At 38.4% G+C, this 26,534-nt stretch overlaps 1 protein-coding gene across 1 annotated transcript in view; it reads left to right on the top strand.

The window, feature by feature from the left end:
• Window positions 1-26,534, top strand: part of LOC126195380 (low-density lipoprotein receptor-related protein 1) — an 818,691-nt gene that overhangs the window by 455,542 nt on the left and 336,615 nt on the right. Inside the window, exons 4-7 of the mRNA XM_049933960.1 lie at window positions 13,848-13,982; window positions 14,072-14,218; window positions 15,136-15,249; window positions 21,167-21,289. Of these exons, the coding sequence (XP_049789917.1) occupies window positions 13,848-13,982; window positions 14,072-14,218; window positions 15,136-15,249; window positions 21,167-21,289 (519 nt within the window). The remainder of the gene's footprint in view (window positions 1-13,847; window positions 13,983-14,071; window positions 14,219-15,135; window positions 15,250-21,166; window positions 21,290-26,534) is intronic.

Raw genomic sequence — 26,534 nt, 5'->3', positions numbered from 1 at the left:
CTCACATAGTCTATCATTTGGCCAATTACGTTAGTAACACATTATCATGTCTTTGAAGTTTAACAATGACTAGCCTATAAACGTAATTTCACTGAAAATAATAGCAAACGTGGTGCGCGAGCTAAACGATGTAGCATAATTTCTGCAAAACAATTCGTAAAAATAATAACAGTCTTGATACACAACCTCAAAATGTCGTAGCATAACATTCGGAAAATAATTATGCTTGTTTGTTTGGTTGCAGAGGAAGAAGTGGAAATAGCACAACATGAATTACCAAATCGAAGTAGAAAGAGGCAAAAAAGGGGGAGTACGAAGCAGGAAAGAAAGAAAAACAGAAATTTGGGTCAGGCATATGAAACTAAGGAAGGGAGAAAGGTTCCTGAAAAGACATGCTCAAACATAAATTGTAACTGCAGATTAAAATGTATAGATAAGATATCAGAAGTGGCACGCAGAAGTTCATTCGAAACATTTTGGAATTTAGGTTCTTTTTCCTGTCAGAATGCTTTTTTATGTGGGTTAATTAAGCAAATAAGTCCTCAACACAGGCGTCCTAGAGATGGGTCAAGATTGGCAAAGCCAACCAGCAATCAATTTTATATTCAAGTTGATGGAAATAGTGTTAAAGTATGCAACAAATATTTCCTTCAAACATTCCAAATATCAGATGGGTGGATGACCAGAGCTGTACAAAAGTTGAAAATGGGAGAGCAACCAGGATCGGACAAACAAGGAAGTGGGATACCCGTGAACAAAATCTCTGATGAAAGAATGGATATTGTCCGGAAGCGTATTTCATCATTCCCCTCATACTAGTCTCATTATACAACAACTCAAAATCCAAACAGAAAATATTTATCCCCTGACCTTAATGTACGTCTTATGTATAACTTATACAGAGAATACTGCAAAGAGAAAAAAATCTTACCTGTTAAAGAGCCCATTTATCGCAGATGTTTCAGTCATGAATTCAACTTCCACTTTCATGTTCCACGTAAAGGTACCTGTGTGAAGTGTGACAAGTACAAAATACAGATGTCCACTTTAGAAGATGCAATAGAAAGAAAGAACGTGGAAGTACAAGACGAACTTCATCTTCGAAAGGCGGAGGCTGCTAGAACATCCATGAAATTAGATAAAGAAAAGTCACAGAAAGATAAATTGTATTATGCCTTCACTTTTGACTTGCAGAAAGCTCTACCATTCCCCAAACTGACCACTTCTGTGGCCTATTATAAAAGAAACATGTACTTATACAATCTTGGCTGTCATGAGCTGTCAACTGATATTGGCTTTATGTACACATGGGATGAGACAATGGCCTCACATGGGTCACAAGAAATAGGTTCTTGTGTTACAAAACATGTTACTACAAGAGCATCAGCTTCAAAACATGTTGTCATGTATAGTGACACTTGTTCGGGGCAAAATAGGACTTTGAAATTTTCATTGTGTCTCATGAAATTGCTTCATACCAGTGTTAACATCGACATTATGAACAATAAATTTATGGTTAGTGGCCACTCCTATCTCCCTAATGATTCAGATTTTAGATCTATAGAATCCTATGCAAGAGGTAACACAGTTTATGTTCCTGCTGATTGGTGCTCCATAATCGTAAAATCAAGAAGAAAGAAAGCTTTTATTGTTACGCAAATGTCACGTGAAGACTTCAAGTCTACGAAGAACCTTGAACAAGCTATTACAAGGAGAAAACAAAATGTCGCTAAAAAACCAGTGTCATGGCTTAATATGCAGTGGATTCGTTTACTGAAGAACGAACCTTTTATGCTCTATTACAAGGAGACTCTTAATGAGGTTTTTCCATTCTCCGCTTTATGTCTAAAGCCAGCCAAACCAGGAAGGCCAGTTTCACTTGGACGTATTGCTATGGAAAACCTATACCATGGACCAAGACCTGTAACCAAGGAAAAGAAAAGGGACATGCTAGATCTTCTACCATACATTCCACCCATCAACCATGCTTACTTCCAGGGACTTACAACAGCTGAAGCAACAATAGATGATGCAGGCCCGCTGGATGTTGTTGATACTGAACGTGACTGAACATTGTCATAGCTAAGAAAGGATATTTTGTTGTACTGCTCTTAGTTATTTCTGAAATATATCATTTGTCATTAAAAATACCTTTTGGTCTTATTTAAATTTACTGCAAATACAAGATTGGTTAAAGGCAAAATGGTGTAAGTCACTTGGGCCCTTCAAAAGACACATAATTTTGTATTAAACCGTTTTCAATTATGAACACATTGAAACAATGACACCTTCCTGTGATGTAAAACACAAAAAAGTGGTATTGATTTCTTGTGGAATTTGTTATAATGCTTCTCACAAAACCTTCTGTTTCTCAAAATGCATGAAACATGACTTACACCATTTTGGCTTTAACCCCCTCATATGTAGCCTTCAAAATTGCGTCTCTAACCGAGTGCGTTCCAAGCAGAGAGCTGTCATTGAGTTTCATTGGCGGAAAACAAGAACATTGCAGTAATGATAGTCGCTTGCAGAATGTCTTCAGAGACCTGACAGCGAACAAAAGCACGGTGAGTCGATGGGCGAGGCATCTGCCATCATCGCAACAAGGTCGCGCAAACAAGCCCGTTCTCCCCATCTCTTCAGCGTGTTCTTCGCCGCAAAAAAGCAAACGAATTTTTCCTCCACGACAACAAAAGGCTCCACACAAGTGCGTGCACGGGAGAGGAGCTCACAAAATTAATTTGATTGTTCTTCCTTATCCATCATACAGCCCGGATCTCGCGTCTTTCGACTTCCATATGTTTGGCCCAATGAAGGATGCGCTCTGCGGGAAGCAGTACATGTGTGATTGAGAGGCTGTTGTTGCAAAACGTTGACTCGACCAGCAGAGTGGTATCATGCGGGCATATTGGCCCTCCCAGTAAGGGCTCGTAAGGCCGTCGCATTGAAAGGAGATTATGTTGATAAATAGAATTTTGCTGCCAAAAGAGTGGCGAAAATATGGCGTAATGGAATTCTGAATAAAAACTGTCTGCTTTCAGAAAAAAAAGTGTTGCATTAGTCACTAAACGCCCGTCGTAGCTTTGCGGATACTGACAGTGAAGCTTCGTTAGTAATCGAGGTGAGATATAGTGTACATTCTGTTTTTGTTCTGGTTCTAAATGAACACCTCACTCAGTGGCGCATACAGATGCATACTGTGTAACAGCGCTTCTCTCAGAAAGTACTGGTATGTTGTTGTTGTTGTGGTCTTCAGTCCTGAGACTAGTTTGATGCAGCTCTCCATGCTACTCTATCCTGTGTAAGCTTCTTCATCTCCCAGTACCTATTGCAGCCTACATCCTTCTGAATCTGCTTAGTGTATTCATCTCTTGGTCTCCCTCTACGATTTTTACCCTTCACGCTGACCTCCAATAATAAATTGGTGATCCCTTGATACCTCAACACATGTCCTACCAACCGATCCCTTCTTCTGGTCAAGTTGTGCCACAAACTTCTCTTCTACCCAATCCTATTCAATACTTCCTCATTAGTTATGTGATCTACCCATCTAATCTTCAGCATTCTTCTGTAGCACCACATTTCGAAAGCTTCTATTCTCTTCTTGTCCAAACTAGTTATCGTCCATGTTTCACTTCCATACATGGCTACGCTCCATACAAATACTTCCAGAAACGACTACCTGACACTTAAATCTACACTCGATGTTAACAAATTTCTCTTCTTCAGAAACGATTTCCTTGCCATTGCCAGTCTACATTTTATATCCTCTCTACTTAGACCAACATCAGTTATTTTGCTCCCAAAATAGCAAAATTCCTTTACTAATTTAAGTGTCTCATTTCCTAATCTAATTCCCTCAGCATCACCCGACTTAATTCGACTACATTCCATTATTCTCATTTTGCTTCTTGTTGATGTTCATCTTATACCCCCCTTTCAAGACACTATCCATTCCATTCAACTGCTCTTCCAAGTCCTTTGCTGTCTCTGACAGAATTACAATGTCATCGGCGAACCTCAAAGTTTTATTTCTTCTCCATGGATTTTAATACCTACTCCGAACTTTTCTTTTGTTTCCTTCACTGCTTGCCCAATATACAGATTGAATAACATCGGGGAGAGACTACAACCCTGTCTCACTCCCTTCCCAACCACTGCTTCCCTTTCATGTCCCTCGACTCTTATAACTGACATCTGGTTTCTGTACAAATTGTAAATAGCCTTTCGCTCCCTGTATTTTACCCCTGCCACCTTCAGAATTTGAAAGAGAGTATTCCAGTCAACATTGTCAAAAACTTTCTCTGTATGCTACCATTATCTCCCCACCCTGCTTCTCAGGCGTAAAAACGACGTTGCTGTCCCACTGGCCAGGTAACCAGTTCGCTGTGCCGGTAATACATACGCTGTCCGATCAAAAGTATCCGAACACCTGTTAGTGGACTTTCGTATGGGGTGCGTCACCCTTCGCGTGTATAACGGCTTGAAATCTGCCCTGGAGTCTTTCACTAAGGTATCTAAAAGTCTGCGGAAGAATGTTAGACCATTCTTCCTTAAGAGCCGAAACCAGAGAGAGTAGCAATGTTTTACGATGCGGTCTGGAGCGAAGTCGACCTTCTAACTCACCACGAAGGTGTTCCATTGGATTCAGGTCAGCACTCTGGGCAGGCCAGACCATTTCAGGAATGTTACATATCATTGCCCCACGGATGCTGCTACATAACAGGGTCCATTGTTATGCTGATACATCATCGTTTACAGTCAGTCATCGTCTCTGAGCTGTTCATGTACTGTACGCAGTACACAGTGCCGTAAAATGTTCATATCCATTTTCTTGGATATTTTGTGTTTTCTTGAGCGCAAGTAAGGGACCACATTCTAACCACGAAAGACACTCCCGTAGTGTAATACCACCTCCTCCGTACTTCGCTGTAGGCACTACATGTGGTGGTAGATAACGTTCCACTGGCATTCGTCAAACCCAAACCCTTCCATTACTCCAGATCATTAGTTTCCAGTCATCCACTGTCCTGTCGCATCGCTCTTTACGACACCTCAAGCGTCACTCAGCTCTGACTACAACAGGGCGTTCTGCGGGAAGTGAGTAAGTGCTCCACAAAAAGCAATAATGCCGTTTCTTTTTTGACATATTCTCTAATTTTTTAAACATTTTTAAAAATTTATTTTGATTTCAGTATTACTAGTTGTGGTTTAAAATTGAAGTAATCACTGAAAGAAACAAGTTTTTCTCGTTTTTTAAAGTTATAGTGAACTTAAAAAAAAAAGAGGTGTTCCATCAGAGTACCACGATTTCCGTCTCAGGAAAAGTTTGGGAATCCCCGGATTACAGAAATGTGTGGTTTACGAGTAACTGTTCGACCATTGTACGTCATTTTTTAACTTCCTACGCACAATCATTGTGCTAACTGGACAGCTGGTAGCACTTTGGAACGCATGAATGATTCCTTCCGCTGCTCTCATGCGACTGTTACAAGCACCTTCCACAATGCTTGGCGATCTCTGCCGGTCAGTCATAAGGTCTACCTGGCGTTTGCAATTCACAGTCTTCCGCGTTTCCATTTCACAGTCACAACAGTCGACTTGGGCACTGCAGAAAGGTTGACATTTCCCTAATGGATTTGTTACTTTAGTGACATCCAATGACTACCCACGTTCGAAGCCACTCAGCTTTCCTGACCTATCCATTCAGTTGGTACCACTTCTTTATTAACATCACAGTAATCTTTACCCCATTTCATACTGGCCACTTCTCGTGAAACCTAGCGGTCAACTCCGCACTGCGTGGGGTTTTCTTATACTTTTGATCAGACACTTTACGCTGTTTACTGGTTTATTATAACAATAGTTTATTGACTAAGCGATATGCACTCATATGTGGCTAAATTAAAGGGACGTTATTCAGGGTGAAGCGAAATTCGCGCACTCGGGCTTCGCAGCGCATCTCCTCACATGAAAGAAAAAAAAGTGTCTCTCGCAAAATTAAAGAGTGGCAATATGGCAACACTCTAACCACATGTACGGTAACTAGCTTTGTCAGGATACTTCAGTTGTGCTGCACAGCTGGTGCAGAGGATAAAGTTTTGGGTTCGCATGCAGGAGGTCGTGGATTCGATCCTGGGTTTGGGCGCTTTTTTTTATTAGCTAATATCATTCTGACATTTCATACTGTAATATACGCTGTTTCTAACGTCAAATGTATCCTAAATTTACAAAATTTTTTTACTCTGAACGTAACAAATACGTGGTTATACAAATAAGAAATAGACTGTTGAAGCAAATGACCTGTCATAGGACAGAATAACTACGAAAAATATCAATTTCGAGGTGCTAAAGATGCGCATGGTCCATGTAATGCGCATTACTCCTCTGACAGATATTGTTCTGCACGATTCATGCCGACATCGCCTATCTGTTTCGACGTACATTCTGTGTCCCTAACGGTAACAGACGTGATGTTTCCATAATCCCACCGTTAGAATAATAATAACGCATTGAAATACGTACTAAACAGCATGCGGTTACCAGACTCAGTGTTGAAAGGCTTGGGACCATGGTGATAACACATACAAATAGTAACCGAGTTTGGACATTATTCGCAAAGCACATTGGTAGTCCTATTGGTAACGTAAGGCCCTAACGAAATGTATGGACCTGAATGAGGCAAGAAAATAGTTACTACTAATCTCTGGGACCACTGGAGGAGGATACAAAGAAAACAGGCTTTGCATCTAGTGGATGAGGTACTTGTGAAATTCGATGACATGAAAAGGGCTTCTTTCAAAGCTGACCAATCTCCCATATCCACGATTGTAGTATGTAAGTGCAAACGTTTTCTAGAGGACCCGCTGCGATCACTGTTGACGGTTAAGATGCCAGATACCGTACCACCTGCACTACTTTTACCAAACAAAAAACATAGGCCTCAACCCGGAATCGAACCATCGACTTGCTGCATGCTAACCAACACGCTATTTATTGCACCAACTGTACAGCACAAAGACTATATGCTGACAGAGGTAGCTATCATACATGTGGTTACAGTGTTGCCAGATTGCCACTCTTTGACGTCCTTTTTCTGCCGGATGCACTCGCCGGACGAAATTTTGTGAGAGACATTTTTTTATCACTGGCATGTGAGGGTTGCGCTGCGAAGCCCGAGTGCGCGAATTTCCCTTCATCCTGTGTATCATATTATAACCTCTTCCGTAAGTAACTTTGGGAAATATTGTGGTAACACCAATCTTCTATTGCTGACTCAGGTTGACCATTCAAAAGATTCAGGCTTACAAAAAAGTAGCTGTCAGTAAAAACATGGGGAATCTCGCTTATCTAGCCTCATTAGTAAGGCTCTCCTATTTATCCAGATCGTTTTATTTATTTATTTATTTTTGTTCTGTATCTACACTGTATTAATTAGATACTCTAGGAGTAACAAAAGGCATCAATAAGTAGACGATAATCATTAAATTTAGAGGCAGCCAATTGCCATACATGGATGATAACACAGTGTCAGCTAACGAGTTAAAGTTTAGTGGTAAAATACTATATTGCCTCCGTTTGTTGCAAATGTAAAATGTCATCCGAGAGAAAGACGAGTTTAATGTTCAGTGGGAAAATACAGTATTGTCTCCATTTGTTGCAGATGTAAAATAACATCCGAGGGAAATAAGGTGGTACTGCCCATGGGCGAAAAGTTACATGCACTGCGTAGTACGAGTCAAGGAGATTTATAGGAAACAGTGATGTTGTATTTGGTCTCGGGAACTTTGATCGTGTCAGACTGGAAGAATAACCGAAAAAAATTGAAGACTTTTGTTTCAAAGTTGTGTCAGAAAACTTTAGAAAGCCGCAGGGCAACCGAAAAAGCATAGAATGATTCCCTAAATGATATCCTTTTCGTCTGGTTTTGTGAAAACATTGAGAGTGATTTTCGGTTTATTAATTGTCACTGACTACTATAGTGAAAGCCTTTCAGGCGAGACAGTAGCTGCTGGAAAAAGAAATCGAAATGTTCATTTCCTATCCATTTCCTTAGACAAGTTTAAAACGCCCACGAACGAAGCCTTTATTATCAGACGCCACCCAATAAGACACGAAGTTCCAAATTATAATCCTGCAAAAGTATGTAATAAGAATAGATTATCAACACTGATTCGCTATTAACTATCTGGGAAATTACAAAATCCCTCCTTTTTTAATAGGGAAAACAAAAAATCAAAGTGCTTTAAAACCAATTGAATCGCCCCTCCTTGTTAGTGTCTTACAACTCGCAAAATAATGTGTGGATAGACTGTTTACTTTTTTTAAACTGGTCCTTGTGACAAGTGTAAAAGAACTTCTAAAAGAAAGTTTGCCATATGATGGAGTAACAATGGCTGATGGCGCCAAAGTGAAATATCTGTTACCCAACGTACTGTACCGGTATTGCATTGTATCCTTATTAATCCATTCAATGTAGCGTACAACATAATAAGGGAGGAGTAAAAATATGATATGAGAACATATGTAGACACAACATTGTTTCATATAGTGTACATCACACCGAAGATATATCACACATCTACTCATAATAAAGTAAGAGTTCAAATAATAATACTGGTGATAGCCAGAAAGCTAAAGTTCATTAATGGACAATAGGTTATATTCCTAATAAATGGCATTATTGCAGCCAGTGAACCAAGGAGCTCAGGAACAGATTAAGAGACAAACTGCTGAGTAAGCATGTCGAATAACAAGAGGAATATGGTGTAGTAACACTTTTCAAATCTGTGAATTGCAAAGCCTTCATTTATGTGATTGCTTCTGTGTGGTATCATGTTACTGAGTCAACAACCCAAGTTGTGGAAATGTTTGTGACCAACCTTTTGTGAGTATACTGATGCAGTTTGTACACTGAATGAACAAACTGGGAACAATGTCAACATGAAGTTCATTGAAGCACTTACAAGCAGCCTATGATGTGCAGACATACTGACTGCAAAATGTCAGTAACGCTGGTTGTGGTTATTTGTGTTATGCCACTTATTTGATTCTGACATTAATATTTTACTAAGTTAAGCATAAGTAACATTGCTTTTAAGTTTTAGGTATGTTGGGAATGGAATTGAAGGTAACTATTGGATTGTAATAGTCCGCTTATTTTAATGTGCTGTTGCCACTAAGGATCTCTTAATTATTATTAAAGTCACTGCTTTTACAGTATTGTAAATTTACTGAATGAAATTAGTGGCAAAATTTATTTGTGTGATTGTTATTATGTGTTTGTTTTTTTTTTTTTTCAGTATATGAATTATGATAGAGAAAATGCATACAGAATTTCTTCTCCAGTGTAGGAGGTGCATTATTGTTGGGTTTAGTTTGACATTTCCATTCCGTGCCAAAGTGTGGCCTTGCACACTTGTAATCTCTGCTATTGTAGTGATTTTAATAGGTGAATGTTTTGTGAAATGTATTTTGGATTCCTGTTAATATTCTTACTGTTGTTATTGTTGTGGTCTTCAGTCCTGAGACTGGTTTGATGCAGCTCTCCATGCTACTCTATCCTGTGCAAGCTTCTTCATCTCCCAGTACCTGCTGCAGCCTACATCCTTCTGAATCTGCTTAGTGTATTCATCTCTTGGTCTCCCTCTACGATTTTTACCCTCCACGCTGACCTCCAGTACCAAATTGGTGATCCCTTGATACCTCAGAACATGCCCTACCAACTCAATGTTAACAAATTTCTCTTCTTCAGAAACGATTTCCTTGCCATTGCCAGTCCACATTTTATATCCTCTCTACTTCGACCATCATCAGTTATTTTGCTCCCCAAATAGCAAAACTCCTGTAATACTTTAAGTGACTCATTTCCTAATCTAATTCCCTCAGCATTACCCGATTTAATTCGACTACATTCCATTATCCTCGTTTTGCTTTTGTTGATGTTCATTTTATGCCCTCCTTTCAAGACACTGTCCATTCCGTTCAACTGCTCTTCCAAGTCCTTTGCTGTCTCTGACAGAATTACAATGTCATCGGCGAACCTCAAAGTTTTTATTTCTTCTCCATGAATTTTAATACCTACTCCGAACTTTTCTTTTGTTTGCTTTACTGCTTGCTCAATATACAGATAGAATAGCATTGGGGAAAGGCTACAACCCTGTCTCAATCCCTTCCCAACCACTGCTTCCCTTTCATGTCCCTTAACTCTTATAACTGCCATCTGGTTTCTGTACAAATTGTAAATAGCCTTTTGCTCCCTGCCACCTTCAGAATTTGAAAGAGAGTATTCCAGTCAACATTGTCAAAAGCTTTCTCTAAGTCTACAAATGCTAGAAACGTATGTTTGCCTTTCCTTAATCTTTCTTCTAAGGTAAGTCGTAGGGTCAGTATTGCCTCACGTGTTCCAACATTTCTACAGAATCCAAACTGATCTTCCCTGAGATCAGCTTCTACCAGTTTTTCCATTCGTCTGTAAAGAATTCGTGTTAGTATTTCGCAGCTGTGACTTATTAAACTGATAGTTGGTTGGGGTTGATTTGGTGGAAGAAACAAAACAGCAAGGTCATCAATCTCATTGGATTAGGGAAGGAAGTCAGCCGTGCCCTTCCATAGTAACCATCCCGGCATTTGCCTGAAGTGATTTCAAGCAATCACGGAAAACCTAAATCAGGATGGCCGGATGCAAGATTGAACCATTGTCCTCCCGAAAGCAAGTTCAGTGTGCTAACCACTGCGCCACCTCGCTCGGTCCTTACATGTAGTACTTGTACATATATTTATCTTAGTATTGTAAGTATACTATGTGTTTAACAGGGAACATGTAACTTAGAGCTAACTGAGTGAATACAAACACCTATTTACAAGGAAAGCTTTTAACTCCTTGTGGAATAGCTTTGCTTCACAAGTTTTTAGAGTATGTCGCAGCTTATTGAAACATATCTACCCATTAATATAAAGGCTGTTGTCAGTTATTTTTAATTTTGTCCTCTGCCTGAAGTACTTACCCTTACTTGTAGTATCATAACTGTGTGTACCACTACATTTATTTTCTTTATTTTTACTATTCCCAACAAATGTAATAAGTTTATAGCAGCATAAATAATAAATTGTTAATGATTTATGTTGACCAAAGGTTTCATTACAGGATTGAGTGTATCTCAGTCTATGCATTAACATAGTAACTGTCTTCTGTTGTACTAATATTCTATTCAGGTACAGGTCTGCCACACAGCCCCACAGTTCAATTCCATAATTAAGAAATGGGTAAATTGTTCCATAGTAGACTATTTTTAAAGTTTGACTTGGAACCATTTTTGTCAGTTGGCTTATAATGTACAAGCTACTGCTGATTTTCTCACATACAGAGTTAATGTGGTTTACCCAGTGACAGTTTTTGTCCAGGTGGACACCAAAAAATTTAATGTTATCTGTTTCTATGATTCAACACAATGTATACTGCTGATTTCAGCCTGATAAGAGCCAGTTGTTTGAAATGTTGTTAGCTGGGATTTACTGATGTTAGCGTGTAGTCCTTGATGTAGAAGATATACGGTTGCTTCAGTTACACCTTTCATTGCAAGTGACTGTAATGCCTCAAAGTCTTTCTCATAAAATAAGATGGAGGTGTCGTGAATGTAGCGTGCTATATGTGAGTTGACAGATTGTGTCATGACATTGTCATAAGCTAAGAAGAGGAAGGGACCTAGGATTGACTCCTGTGGCACTCCCCACCCCCCACCCCCCCACCCCCCCTCCGTGGTTTACTGTATCTCTAGAAGACTGGGAATACATAACCTCATTATCTGTTCTGCATGAAAGTTTAGTAGACTACTTGTAGTTTGTTAAGTACGTAGACAGTAAATGCATAGATGAGTCTTTGATGTTGTTTGCCTTCAGTTTCTTAATGAGAAGATTAAGATTTTGGAACGATCTAAGAATATGTCCATTGTCTTCATTCCTTCATCTAGGACTATGGAGAAATTCAGAAACTGCAGTTGTTGTGCAACAATCTTTCCTAAAATTATGCTTTGCTTCATTTTAAACTACTAGGATAAATGTTGTCTAAAATACTACAGTTTAAGAGGTAAGTTAGTGGTTTAACTATTTGTTTTATGTATTTTTGAACTACAGCACTTAACATACCATCCCATGCAACTGAGTGTTTGTTTTTTAAGGTGGGGATTACCGTGCTTATTTCATTTTCCTTGACCTAGTCAGATTCAATATCCACTGTTTGAGTGTTGTGATTCAATATTAGCATGTCAGTGTAGGGATCTCAGGGTCCTTGAAAAGGCTTCTTCCAGGTGTTTGGTTTTAATTTTTTCATAATATTCTTAGTGCATGCTTCTGGAGATCAAATATTTTCTTGACTTCAGCTGCATTCTCCCAGAAGATTATGCTTTCAAGCAGCAGCCAGTGAAAGTATGCTATGAACCCCGTCTGCTGGACAACACAATAACACCATTTTCTAAGCGGAAATCAGACAAAAACAGGCTTTTTGGTTTGATATCCATCTGGATTGCTTGGAACTTCACCCATGAGTTGTCATTTTGTGTCTGCACATTGACCACTACATTTTGTCCCTGTAAGTCGTTTTAGTTTTGCATGCATAAAATTAGTTTTTGTAAGATTAAGATTAAACTGCTTGCTGTGAACTAGTTATGATCCTGTTTCGCTATTCACCTGGCTCTCTCTGGCGTGTCAAGAATAGGAGTATACCTAGTACCAAACCTCACTGGATTCCATATTCAACATTTTTCCTCACGTATCCAAATTAATGTTCACCAATGCATCAAAGATGTAGTTGTACCAGTGTGACCCAAGTCAAGTTAAATTCTCAGAAAGCTTGTAAGACACTGGTTTTATATTTCGGAGGAATAAGGTTCAGATCCATGTACAGCATCTGTATGTAAATTACACGTGGTTTTCAGGAATCACTTCAGGTGAATGTTTTAAGCACTGTACTTTTTTTTGCTGGAAGTGGATACGTAAGCACAGCCAAACTTGGAAATGGTATCTGTAGAATGATGGGCTAAAGATTGTCTTTTTGTAATGTTTGTGGAATATTCTGTCAGTACTTGGAGGAATATAAATATTAAAAACTTAAGTACAGTGATTACTGTGGAACTTCAGAACTGTGTATTTAAGTTTTTTTATGTCTTTTGAACCTCTTTGGAATAACTCAGATGGTGCTGACAAAAATAATCGTGTGCCTACTTGTAGGATTGCCAAAACACAAGAATTTCTTGAGGACTGCCTCAGGGTCACCTGTACCCAGGGGCAAGGAAGAACCACAGCCTCCTAGCTCTCAGGGAAAGGAAAAACATATAGTGTAATAAGGTGTTTTTCTTTTGAGAAAATGATTTAAGAGTTGGTATTAGGCAGTTTTTAACAGAGTTAGAAATTGAACTTTTTTATGAGTACTTGGAAGTCACCATTTGTCTTCCAAAATATTAAAAATACTCCCTACCCCAGGACTAGCACCTTCCTGCCCTCCCCTTACAAACTATTATTTGGGTGTCCTTGCATGGCATTGTGATTTCTTGCTCCTTTCAAAGTGCAATTAGTCATCTATAAGCATTGGAAGCAGTTGTGTTTTCCTCTGAACTTTCACAAAGAAAGCACATTGCAGAGTCTTCACTAGGCTGTTTGAGAAGTTCCAGTAGTGCATTCACCTTGAAGAAAAATGTTTTGAGTAGATGTGAATACAGTTTCCCAGGAAAGAAGTAAGATGCAAATTCCCCCCCCCCCCTCCCCCCCACTCCACCCCTCCAGACTGACCCCATACAATGAATGTAAATTGAATATGCATGTATGTATTAACAATTTTAACATATTCTTTTCAGAACAAAAAACCTGTAGGCCGCAGTCATTCCAGTGCACAAAATCCAAGCTGTGCATCCCTTTAGCATGGCTATGTGATGGCGAGATTGACTGTGGAAGTCCAGAGGATGACGCTTCGGATGAAGACCTTGAAAGGTGTAAGTGATGAAATCCACATCGAATGTACACTCTTCAGAATATTAATGTTGGTTCATGGACACTTTTGATAACTAGTTAAATTTTACAGGTCATGTGAATTACAAATGCCTCTGGAACGAATTTAGATGTCCTGACACAGTGGAATGCCTTCCAGTGTCAGCACTTTGCAATTCCACGTCTGAGTGTCCAGATGGAAAAGACGAAGGAGACTTCTGCAAACCAGATTATGTTTACCGTAAGTAAAGCTAATTTGTGGCCATTCAGAACTTTGTTATTATTATTATTATTATTATTATTACTGCTGTTGCCATTTTTATTATTATTAACACTAATTACATTGTTTGAACTGACACTTCCTTTTGCATAAAAATATTCAAATTATTCTACCAAGAAAAACAATGCAGCACGAAAACACTAGATTTACATTATAAGAAGATTTCAGGTAGTCAAACTTTTGCATTATTTTCATACATTATGTGGCATGAATTATGTGGTCATTCTTTGCAGCTTCCATACCTACATATTCTACAAACCACTGTGAAGTGTGTTGCAGGCACCAGCCCAACATTATAGTGTTGGGCTGGTGATGGATGTCTGCTGACATTGTACTGAACTACCTTTTCACCTTAGCGTTTGTAATCTACTTCCAGTATATGTAGCAGAAGAAGATAGTGTTTTAATTTTGTACTTTGATAGACTTTATTTTTTCACCATTTAAATTCCTATTATCTAACACACCAGTAAATACCGACAGTTTCACATGTAACCTAAGGGTTCCTGAAATTCCCTGCAGGCCTTATTTGTTATTTTTATGCCCCTCTAAACATGATAGAGAAAAATGAGTTTATTTCTTACTACTTTGTCCAATCCCTTATCGATTCATTTTGTGTCCTTCCCTCACTGAATCAAAATATAAGCAGAGGTATCATAACAGTGCACACCAGTTGTTTCTTTGTGCTATGTATTTATTATATTTCTTTAAATATAACTGAAGTAGAATAGGGAAAAATATTTTTTCTGGCAGTGGTTGCTGCACATTGTTGTAATTTAAATAACAGCAAAGCTCTCACTTCTTGCACAAAGAAAACCTGTTCATTGTTCTTAGTGTTGCTGTTAGTTGTGAGAGATTGTATTTCTATTGTACATTTCCAGCTGATGGTGTGAGCTGTTCCAGTATGATGTGCTCACATGCTTGTCGACATAGTCCTAGTGGCGTTATATGTTATTGTCGAGAAGGAGAGAAGCCTGTTGGCACAAACTGTGTAGGTAAGTTTACTTCATTTGTTGTGTTGTCTTCTTAAACTTATCTTGTGTAGGAAATTTTATGATACTTCATTGTACAAAATGGGATCCTGTTCACATTATAGCAGAGAAAAAATCTATCCATTTGATAGTCTGTGTCAGGTGGATTGAACTATACTAAGCAGTGGTCGTAAATTTCTAATCAGATTTCTTTCCACCTTTATCAGCTGTTTCTTGATTAAAACTGAGAAATATGGCATCACTGATATATCAAAGAAATTGTGGTAACAAAAGATGAAGTATCATGTAGCAGAAAGAGAGAACTTTATCTAATGATCAGTGATAAGCACAGGTGTGCAACTGTCTTTGTATTATACAGAAGGCATTGTTGGTTATTGAGAAGATTTACAAGAAAATCAAAAAGCTTGCATGTTAGAGATTTGTAATTCTGAAAATAAAATCAAAACTATATGGAGAAGGGAAACAGAAAAGTCTTAACCGTGAACAAGATGATCTACTAGTTGAAGATAATAACCAAATGGTCCTTGACATCAAACACACAGCAAAAAATGTCTTTAATAATAATTTTCAAAATGTAACCAAGAAATTCAGTACAGCCATCTCAAAGAAGAAGCATTGCAGTCTTTATGTGACAATCAGTACCACAAGCATTCAATCACTTCTAGTGAAACCAGGAGAATATTTAACTTCTTAATGGTGAAAACTGTCATGCAGTTGATAACATCTCAAGCAAAATGTGTAAAACATGTTCATCTGATATAGCTACTGTACTCATATTTAGTGCATCACTTTCATAAGACATCTTTCCAGGCAGACTGAGGTGTTCTTTAAGAAAGTTAGTGGGACAGATCTTAATAACTATTGATTCTAAACAATTTTTTTATAGCCTCTATCCACATTCAACTCTGTTTTTTTTTATTGACCTGTTTAGACAGCTAAGATAGTCATCTTCAGATGTTTGGTTGGTGGATTTGGGGGAGAGGACCAAATAGCAAGGTCATCGGTCCCATCGTACTAGGGAAGGATGGGGAAGGAAGTCGGCCGTGCCCTTGCAAAGAAACCATCCCGGTATTTGCCTGAAGTGATTTAGGGAAATCGTGGAGAACCTAATCAGGATGGCCAATGTTGAACCATTGTCCTCCTGAAAGCGAGTCCAGTGTGCTAACCACTGCGCCACCTTACTCCGTTTCAGATGTTTAAAAACTTTTTTGGTTGTATGTCAAGTTCCATAGTGAGTTCATTACTCATGCCATGTTAACATTTTAGTGGAGAGTATATTGCAAATTCCACAAAGGTTTGTCAAAAATAAAATTACAAACAGATTTGTCACAAGTAAATACATACACAGCTAAAAAATGCACTTTGTGGATGTTGGCATGTCTACATATGTAGCATTCTTGTGACACTTGTCGGTTGTTAAAATCCACAATATATAGTAAAAGTGCACATTTATGCCAATTTTTACATTTACTTCGTGAGTGAAGCTCATCTTGGAACTTTCTCATTTTAAATACATAGTGCATTGTGTCAATAAAAAATGGTTTGGACCACAATCTTGTCTGTAAAAAATTTCTTAGAAGTATGTACAGACCACTCCTTCTCATATATCACTATGAGGAATTTAAGCTATTGACTCATTTCACCATTAACTTCTTTTTCAAATGTGCTGTACTTAAGAATCATTGAGACCATCTGCATATGTAAGATACCCAAGTCAGCTACAGTTTGGATTTCAAAGGGGGCTCTCTACTGAACATGCCATCTACTGTTTCTCAGATTGCATATTAAAATATCTGAGTGACAAGATTTCACCTACCAGGATGTTTTTTGATCTGTGTAAGGCAATTATACGACTGTCCAAAACACAACATTCTTTTGAGGAAGCTTTTGAGATACAATGAGTAAATGGTTAACTCATATTTAACTGATTGGAAGTAAAGGGTCATGTTAGAAAGCTAATGCAGCTCTCACAATGAATCTTCTCCTTAGTGGGAGCAAAGTAATACTGGTATTCCACATCTTTCAATACTGTGTCCTCTCCTTTTGTTGCTATATATAAAAGACCCTCCATTTGATACTGAAGCAGAAATGTGTAGTTTGCTGATAGGTAAATATCATAATCAAGCGCAACAAAGCTGTAGCTATTGAATAGGCATTAAATGAAATATTCAAAAGTATTATCGGTATTGATTGATTCTTGGTAAGTAGCCTGTCACTCAAATTAGGGAAAAAAAGAAAAAAACTGTTCATTAAATTTTATTAAAATGGTAACAGTACTGTATCAGGGAAAGAAAATATGTAAAACTGATTGTTTAAAATTCCTGGGTGTGCTTAGTAATCAGCACAAGTACTGAAAATCACATGCTATAGATCTTGAATGCTACAGTTCAGCAACTCTTGCTCTTTTACATTCCTACATTAATGGTGTTCCATGGATTCCATGAAGAGTGATCTCTGGGATGTGGAAAAAAGGCAAGGATGTACATTTAATTTAAGTGCAATACAGTGAAATGACATTACATTAATGTATTAAATTGCCAATTCTAATTATAAATTAACCTGAAACATTAAATTTAAGAGTTCTTGAGAAGATTAGTCTTCAGTGGAGTACTAGGAGTTTCGCAGTCCTAAACTCTACTACCAGGGTTGCCACAGGTTCTGGAAATCAGGGAATTTCAAACACATCAGGGAAATTAGGGAAATTTGAAAAAAAAAACACTGAAAAAAATCACTTTTTTGTCTCAGTAGATGAAATAGTTTGTTTAATGAGGTGTCATGAATCGTTGCTGGTTGGGTGCAGCTGAGTAGGTACACTGCTCCCCTATTCACTCATTTCTACTGCTTCTCCCATTCCTACCATTCCCCTCAGCTTGCAGTCAATGCTGCCACCACTTCTTGCTGCTAGCCTAGCAGCTGCCGCTGAGAGGCAGGGAGGTGTGAGGAATGGTTTGTTTGGATCTGATTCTATGTACAGGCCCTGCCCGTCGGGTCTAGTCTCCCTGATCTGCCCGCAGGCTGGGTCTGTTTGTGTGTGGCGTAATGCAGCGGATTTTCATGGTTTGTCCATGGACCGAGGACTGCGGTGCTCTTCAGCAGGCCAGAGGCCATGGGCGATGGATTTCAGGAATTACGACTGTCTCACTGCAAGTGCGTTGTACAGTGTGGCATTTTATATTCATTTTATTTGTTCTAGTACATTTTGGCACTTCAAAAGAAGTTTATATTTTAGAAAGTACGGATGATAAGAAGAAGAAAATTGTCACTCGCTGGCAGTTTGTATACTATATACTCATATATTTCTCGAAAGAAAAATCACACATTACCTGTAAAATAATAGACATAACACAGTGGGTAATAACCAACAATAACGAACAAAGTGGAACCAACATTCTATTGGCGTCACCTACAGTGTTGGTTTACACAATTCTTCTCGCCTTATACACTTCTTTCAAGAAGTCTACTTTTTTTCTGAGGTTATTTGTGAAAGCAGTGAAGGTATTTTAAACCTGTTTTGTGACTCCAAAGGAATGGGTGTTTTTGTCACCAGATGTGTTTCATTTTATTGAAATAAAATAACATAAGTTGTCTTAATGAAATACATATACCATTTGGCTTGCTTTCTCCATCTAAAAACAGTTCATTACAAAAAATGTTGATGTTAGTACTTAAGATTTTTGCTTGCATCAGGAAACGCCTTCTGCTCGCAAGTGTGTGTTTCTTTCTTTCTTTTTAATACATATTTCCTCATTTGCAGTATTGTTTCTTGTACCATATCCACAAAGACAGATTGTCAACTTATATCTTAACTTACCCTTCGGATCTCAAAATTTGTCTGGAAATTGGGGAAATATCAGGGAATTTCACTTGGGGAAACTCGTGGAAACCCTGACTACATTATCTATATGATATTTAATGTGCTCTAATAGGTTGTTGAACTCTCATGTACCAATGTATGTGACTCCTTTCTGTACTAATGTTAACCCCTTGAGGTCTTTGTAGAGGTTGTTTTTGGTCCTAGTGTTGTATTCATGCCCTAGTATTATATTCATGTTTTTCACTTTTTTGTGAAGAGAGAAATGTTGTTTATGACAAAGGGCATTAATGAAAATATATATTGTGAAGTAGTTGTCAGAATGGCCAGTTTTTTTAAGAGGTCTTCGCAGCATGTTCTTGAATTAATGCCAGATGTAATTGAAACACGCATCTGTAGTCTGAAAATATTATCCTTGTGACTTGAATTTCCCCAAAAAATGATTCCATAATTCAGTAATGAATGGAGATAGGCAGCTAATAAAGTACTTTCTTAGTTTTTAAATTGCTTATAGCAGTAATCATGCTTACTACAAACATAGCTGGATCAAAGTGCTTCGTTAATTGTAAGCAGCAGGTTTAATTGTTGATTTTGGTGATGAAAGCATCAAAAAAATTATCTAGTGTTTAATTTTGAACTTTATGTAGGCAACTATTTAAGAAAAGAGGCATATCAGTAGCAGCCTCTCAATATATTTACTCTATTATGAAGTTTGCTGTGGAGAATCAGGCACTACTTGAAAGCAATAGCAGTGTTCTACATCTACATCCATACTCCGCAAGCCACCTGACAGTGTGTGGCGCAGGGTACATTGAGTACCTCTATTGGTTCTCCCTTCTATTCCAGTCTCGTATTGTTCGTGGAAAGAAGGATTGTCGGTATGCCTCTGTGTGGGCTCTAATCTCTCTGATTTTATCCTCATGGTCTCTTCGCGAGATATACGTAGGAGGGAGCAATATACTGCTTGACTCCTCGGTGAAGGTATGTTCTCGAAACTTCAACAAAAGCCCGTACCGAGCTACTGAGCGTCTCTCCTGCAGTGTCTTCCACTGGAGTGTTCATAAATATAACACTGGTAACAGAAATAGCCTCAACTATTCACAATTTAACCTTAATCTTGCATGGAGAGTAGCAAAGTATGCAGACATAAAGATATTTGATCACCTCCCTCGTGAATTAAAAGCTCTGTTAGACAATGATGGTTAAAAAAAAAAAAAAATAATTGAAACCATTCCTATTTGACAAATTCTTCTCCTCCATAGATTAATTTCTGAGTAAATAGTATATCAAAGAAATTCATAAATTTTTGAAAACAATATAATTGGATCGAAAAATATCTGTTCACCAAGTGGCAGCAGGAAAAAACTGGTATAAAAGTGAAGGAAGTGTGAAAGCTGTGGAGCCAGTGGTGCCTTCTTCTGCTGGAAGGGTTGAAAGGGAAGAAAGAGAGATGAAGGGAAAGGACTTGGTGTGGTTTAGGAATGTGGAGAGTTATGGAAAAGTTGCTCTGACCCGGAATTTTAGGTGGCCTTCCCATAACTCTCGCCTTTTCCTCAACCATGCCAGTCATTTTCCTTCATCCTTATTCCTTCGTCCCTCTTTCTTCCCGTTCAAACTTTCTACCAGAAACAGGAGCCACTGGTTCCAAAACCTTGCACATTTCCTTCATTTTTGCATGGCTTTTCTCCTGCCACTGCAGAGCGAGTAGAATTTTTTTTTCCTGTCCAGTTGTATTATTTGTTTGTATGTTTGTGGCTGGATTACATTTATCAAATTTTGTTGTAACCTGGATTATTTTTTTTTGTTTATTTATTTTTTTATTTTTATTATTTAAAAATCCACTTCTGTGAATGACCAGCATGTAGTCATGTTTTGACTGAGGGAAGTTACAGGCAGCCCTCCACACTTAGAAATAGTTTCTCTGTCTTGTGTTCACTGAATGTTTACAGTTGTTCCTTTTAGAAGACTGAAAATTAGATACAGCATGATCTAACACATAGCAAAAACTACTGTTTAAGGCAGAAATGGCAATATTTTGGAAGCATTGCGTAATGTATATTATTAAATGCCTTTTGTTGTATGCACTGGTTTTGTTACATTTGTTCACAGATGCTGATGAATGTCAGATTGAAGGCTCTTGTGATCAGCTTTGCAGTAATGCTGTTGGTTCATACTCCTGCTCTTGTGTGGAAGGCTACAGGGAAAAAGGAACTCATTGTGAAGCAGTGAATGGTAAATGCGACAGAAAGTCCTATTTCTTGCAGAGAGATTTAAGCACATACAATATATCCTCATGCTTCCAAATTTATCCAATCTAAGAGATCTATGTTGTATCAGGAGCAGTAACAGGCATAATAAGTAAACCATAGTAAACTCTTCATTCAGTCATGTCAATATATTGCATCAAATATCTATCATCACTCATGTCTCCATGTTTGTTGGTCACAGTAGTGTAATATTTTGTTTCTGTGGCATTTATGAAGTGTGTTCTTCATAAACAACACCTTAAGCCTGGTTTCCACTGGACCAAACACAAGTGAAGAAGCATCAGTGGATGACAGTTCTCTCTGGTGTAATCTGTAGGTGAGCATGAACAGTTTGCATTCGGTAGTGTCTGGTTTGCATTTGATAGTGTTCATTCATTTCCTGTCATTCTAACTTTTAACATACCTTCAAAGGAAGTTTGCACCCCCTCCGCTTCAGTGCTACCAGTACAGAAAGCTTTCTTCTTCTTTCTTGCCTACTTATGTTGTTGACAAGAGTTGCTTGAGTCATGGAGTGCTGTAAAGAAAATATAATGTTGCTGATAGAAGTATACGGATCTCATTGGTGCTTCTGGAATCCAAAAAAATTGCCAAAACACTCAGAAGTTAATCTGGGGATGTGAGAAAGATGATAAATTCATTAGAATCTTGCATTATGCAGGAATGGAGTGAATAAGCACAGGCTTTGTGTCTCTTTAAATTAAAGAGGAAAAGCACAATAAATTTCCTTGAAAGGAAACAAGTGTAAGTATGTCTAATTATGACAACTAAAATTAAAAACACATGAAAGGCTGGCTCATTCTCATTGCTTACTTTCATAGAAGTTATAATTACATAGCTGTATCACTGTTACATTAAAGATTTTTGATGATGAATAAAAATGGTTTCCCTGGTATAAAAGTCACCTGGGATCACCCTATCCGCCATGTTATCAAGTTATGAGGGCTATAAAGAAAGTGTCTGATCAATCATGAAATGGAAACCACAGTGAAAATCAGATGAAGCTTTGTGTAAATATGTTGTGCTGTGTCCCTAGGATGCCCGTCGATCACGTCACATCGCTTTTCTCCATTCTGAGTGCCCATGAGCACGTAAAGACTCCTAGAAAAATAGTCTCCCATCAAAGCATTGAGGATGCTGTTGCAGCATTATCAGTGGGAAGTGTTTAATACCCACCATACAGTGCGGAGTTGGCTCCCTCTGATTTTCATCTCCACTCACATGAACTGTTGGCTAGGAAGACAATATTTCGGCACAGGCAACAAGCTGCAGATCAGCATAGAATATTGTCAGAAAGCACAGGTGGCTACCTTCTGTGATGAGGGTATTGGGAAGTTGGTACAGTGCTATGACAGATGTCTCATTCCGAACAGAACTGGAAGGTGCGACTAACTGTTACAAATGAGCCCTCATATACAGCAGATTTTATTGACATCCATGTGCATGGTCCAGTCACATTAATGTAGTCACTGCTTGTGTTCAAATTCAATGTGCAATAACCACTCACAGATGGCAAGTGGCAGCACTAGCACTGGAGCGTGTTTACAGCATATTGGGTTTATGCAAAAAACAGTGCAGTCATTATAATACAGAACCAGAGCAATTTATCTGATGTCCAAAAGTACATGATCATTGGCTTTTAGGCCAAGGATGGAAGCATTTCTGAATGGCTAAGTCTGTATACTGTTCGTGTGTTGCGGTGGCTAAAGTATATTGTGCATCGCAAAATTGTGCTATCAAAACCTGTGCTGAGGTAACTGTGGTGCACCATGGGCCACAGATGACAGCAGTGAACAGTGACTTCAGTGACGTGTATGGGTGAGTGAGCAACTGACTGCCTGTATGAACCAATGGACCACCTACAGTGTCTTCTCAATGACCATTTGGTGAATGTTGCTGCATATGCACCTCCACAGCAAGTGCCAGATTCATGCACCCTTGCTGACTGCTGTTCATCAGTAACAAACGAGGGACTGCCACTGAGTGGTGACAGGTTGCCTTTCAGGATGAGTCATGCTTTATGCTCCATCAGACAAATGGCCATTGCAACATGAAACACCTGAAAGCAGATGTCCTGCAACAATCATTGGAAGGGTCCAGCCCAGAGCAAGGAGTGTTATGGACTGGGGTATGTTTTTGTGGCATTCCCTGGGTGACATCGTCATTCTGTAAGGGACAATAAATCTACGCAAGTATGCATCTACGCTTGGAGACCATGTCCACCCCTACATGCAGTTTGTTTCCTCGGCATGATGTCATCTACGATCAGGACTATGCAACGTGTCACACAACTTGTGGTGCACTTCCATGGCTTGAAGAGCAGCAGGATGAGTTTACCATTACTCACCAAATTTAAACACAATCAAGGATCTGTGGGGCCACCTCTATCGGGCTGTATGAATGATGGGCTCTCAGCCAAGAAACGTAGTGCAGCTGGCTATGGCACTGGAGTTGCCATCACTCCCCATCACTGAAGGTGCATTCCAGAACCTCGCCGACTCTCTTCCTTCAAAATGCTTTCCATCCTGCAAAAAGCAATTGTTCTGATGTACTTTATTAAAATGTTTGAAGTGCTTCAGATATGTCACTGCAGACATTAGGAACTATCTGAGATATAGCAGCTATTGGAATGTAAAAAATTACTAATGGAAGCATCTCCAGTTGTTAATAACGAGATTGTAAATGGTAGACTTTCATCAGATTCTCTTTGTTGTCAGTAATTAGTTTTCTGCTTTTATATTTCCTCCTCAGTTATAATGAGAAGCCAGTGGAAAGTACCAACTGTCACATGTTCATAATTTTGGAGTAATGCCAAGGAAAGCTGGAGCTATATTTCAGTGTTATTGTCAGAAACAATGCACTCACCATGCAAAATAATCCTCTCTAAAAATCAACATTTTGCTTCATTGCTCTTACTAAATGGTGTTATATCCTGTGTGCTGATTATAGTGCCAAGAAACTGTAACACATTGATATAAGACTATGTTCATTTTCTTCCTTCTTGTGTAAATGCTTGTTCAGAGATACAAGTGAATGATAGTGAACGCTGGTGAACTGTCTGCAAATGCTCACTTCCTTGTTTTTGCTTCCAACTGGCCCTAGTAAACCAGGCTTTGAATAACATACACCTGCTGCAGTAAGCACACTACAAATGTGCTACAAATCCAAACTCAAATTTTGAAAACAGACTACAGTTTCCTATGTTCTGATTCATACATTATTTTTAAATGTAATAAACCTCTTCCATAAGTTGAATGCACTCAGAAAATAATTAAAATGGTTCACAGAGGGTAGAATTCTGATTAGCTTAAAGGGGAGAGTTAGACAGCTTTCTGCACTGACAATCAACATGCCAGGAGAATTCACATGTATAATAAATGGAAACTGTTGCTTAAATGTTGGAGAAATGTTGTAGATGTGGGCATCAGTATTACCACATTTTTAACAAGAAAATTTCATTGTGTTCATGCTTGATCTATGGCCCATGATTGATAACAAGAAAGAGAACAGATTCCTAATTACTCAGAAACTACTATATGATACAGTTAGTGATGCAAACTGCAGGAAACGTGATAAAAAATGGTATACGAATGTACTGTTATATTATTTTATGAAGGGAACTTGACACTTTCTATTTTTGGAGGGTTTAAATAAGTGAGCAGTATGTTGAGGAAAATGTAATTTCTTCAAAGGGTTCCTGACATGACCGTTTTTAAGATTGTGTGATCTTTTGAAGATGAAAACTACAGATTCAAGATTTGATGAGGTACACACAGAAAAAAAAAGGAAAGGAAAGAAAAGAAAACTCCACGTGATAGAAATTACAAGTGAAAAGATTTGCTACACAGAAAGTTAAGTGAAAAGAGACGCAAAGTGCAGGTGTGCCATAAAAAACTTTTAAAATCCATCCCTACTTTAATACCATTGTTTGTATCCTCTGCAAGCCACCGTACACTGCGTGGTAGCAGTCATTTAATTAAAGAGCACTGACTAGCCTGACTACAGATATGTGACAACAGACAGGTTGATAAACAAGTCAGAGGAAAATTTATAGGAAGCAGGAAATGAAACAGTACGGGGGCACCACTAAGTCTGATTCAAAAAATAATATCATTTTTAAAATATTTTACATAGTTCACTGTTTTGTTTGTTTCCATTGCCAGTAGAAGGGAATATCCCTGATTGTAAAACTCTAATAGTCTTATTTGTGCTTTTATGGATTCTGTCACTCTTAGAATTATTATAAAATCTATGGCCCAAATAATATACATTATTAAAGTTTCTTAAAATGCTGGTGAAGTGTTGAATGTAAACAATACTCTGAAGAAAATAATTATTACTGTATGGAGCAGTTTTGACTGACAAATGGGCACATAAACCAAATACCTCTCTCTCTCTCTCTCTCTCTCTCTCTCTCTCTCTCTCTCACACACACACACACACACACACACACAACACTTGCATTTTTTACTGTCAATGTGACCTCAGTGCACCATGTTGCTCATACACCTAAAAATGCTAATTCTTAGCCTCTTAAGTGTTCTCCGATTAGCATATTGTAAATGATGACCATTTTTTCCTTGTGTGAAATGTCCTAGATTTTCTGAGTATGATTCCCACAAATGCTGAATAGCTAGAATGACTTTTTACTGTACAGTGGAATTCACACTGATATAAACTTCCTGGCAGGTAAAACTGTGTACCTGATCCTTGTCAGAACCTGGATCCTTTGCCTTACATGGTGAAGAGCTCTACCAACTGAGCTCCCCAGGTTCGATGTACAACCCTTCCTCACAGCTTTACTTCTGCCAGTAGCTCTCTTCTATCTCTCAGACTTCAGAGAAGTGCCTCTGCACACCTTTCAGACTAAGTAGTCCTGAAAAAAAAGGACATTGCAAAAGTTGGCATTGCCACCACCTGGGGCATTATTTCCAGAATACACTCTGCAGCAGAGTGTGTGCTGATTTGAAACTTCCTGAAGATCAAAACACTGTCATACAATAACACTTCTTTGTTCTTAGGTATTCTTTTTATATAGCTTCATATATCTCTATGCCTCTAAAGGTAAAGCTATCATCAGTCTGAACTGTGGTGTTCAAACCAACCTTCAGATTGATGACAGCTTTACCTTTAGAGGCAAAGCTTTACCTTTAGAGGCAAAGCTGTCATCAATCTGAAAGTTGGTTTGAACACCACCGTGCTATACTACATGT

Source organism: Schistocerca nitens, chromosome 7 (genome assembly GCF_023898315.1).
Source record: "Schistocerca nitens isolate TAMUIC-IGC-003100 chromosome 7, iqSchNite1.1, whole genome shotgun sequence".
NCBI classification, from domain to species: domain Eukaryota; kingdom Metazoa; phylum Arthropoda; class Insecta; order Orthoptera; family Acrididae; genus Schistocerca; species Schistocerca nitens.
The sequence above is the reverse complement of the archived record's forward strand: the minus strand, read 5'-3'. Positions and strand labels throughout refer to the sequence as shown.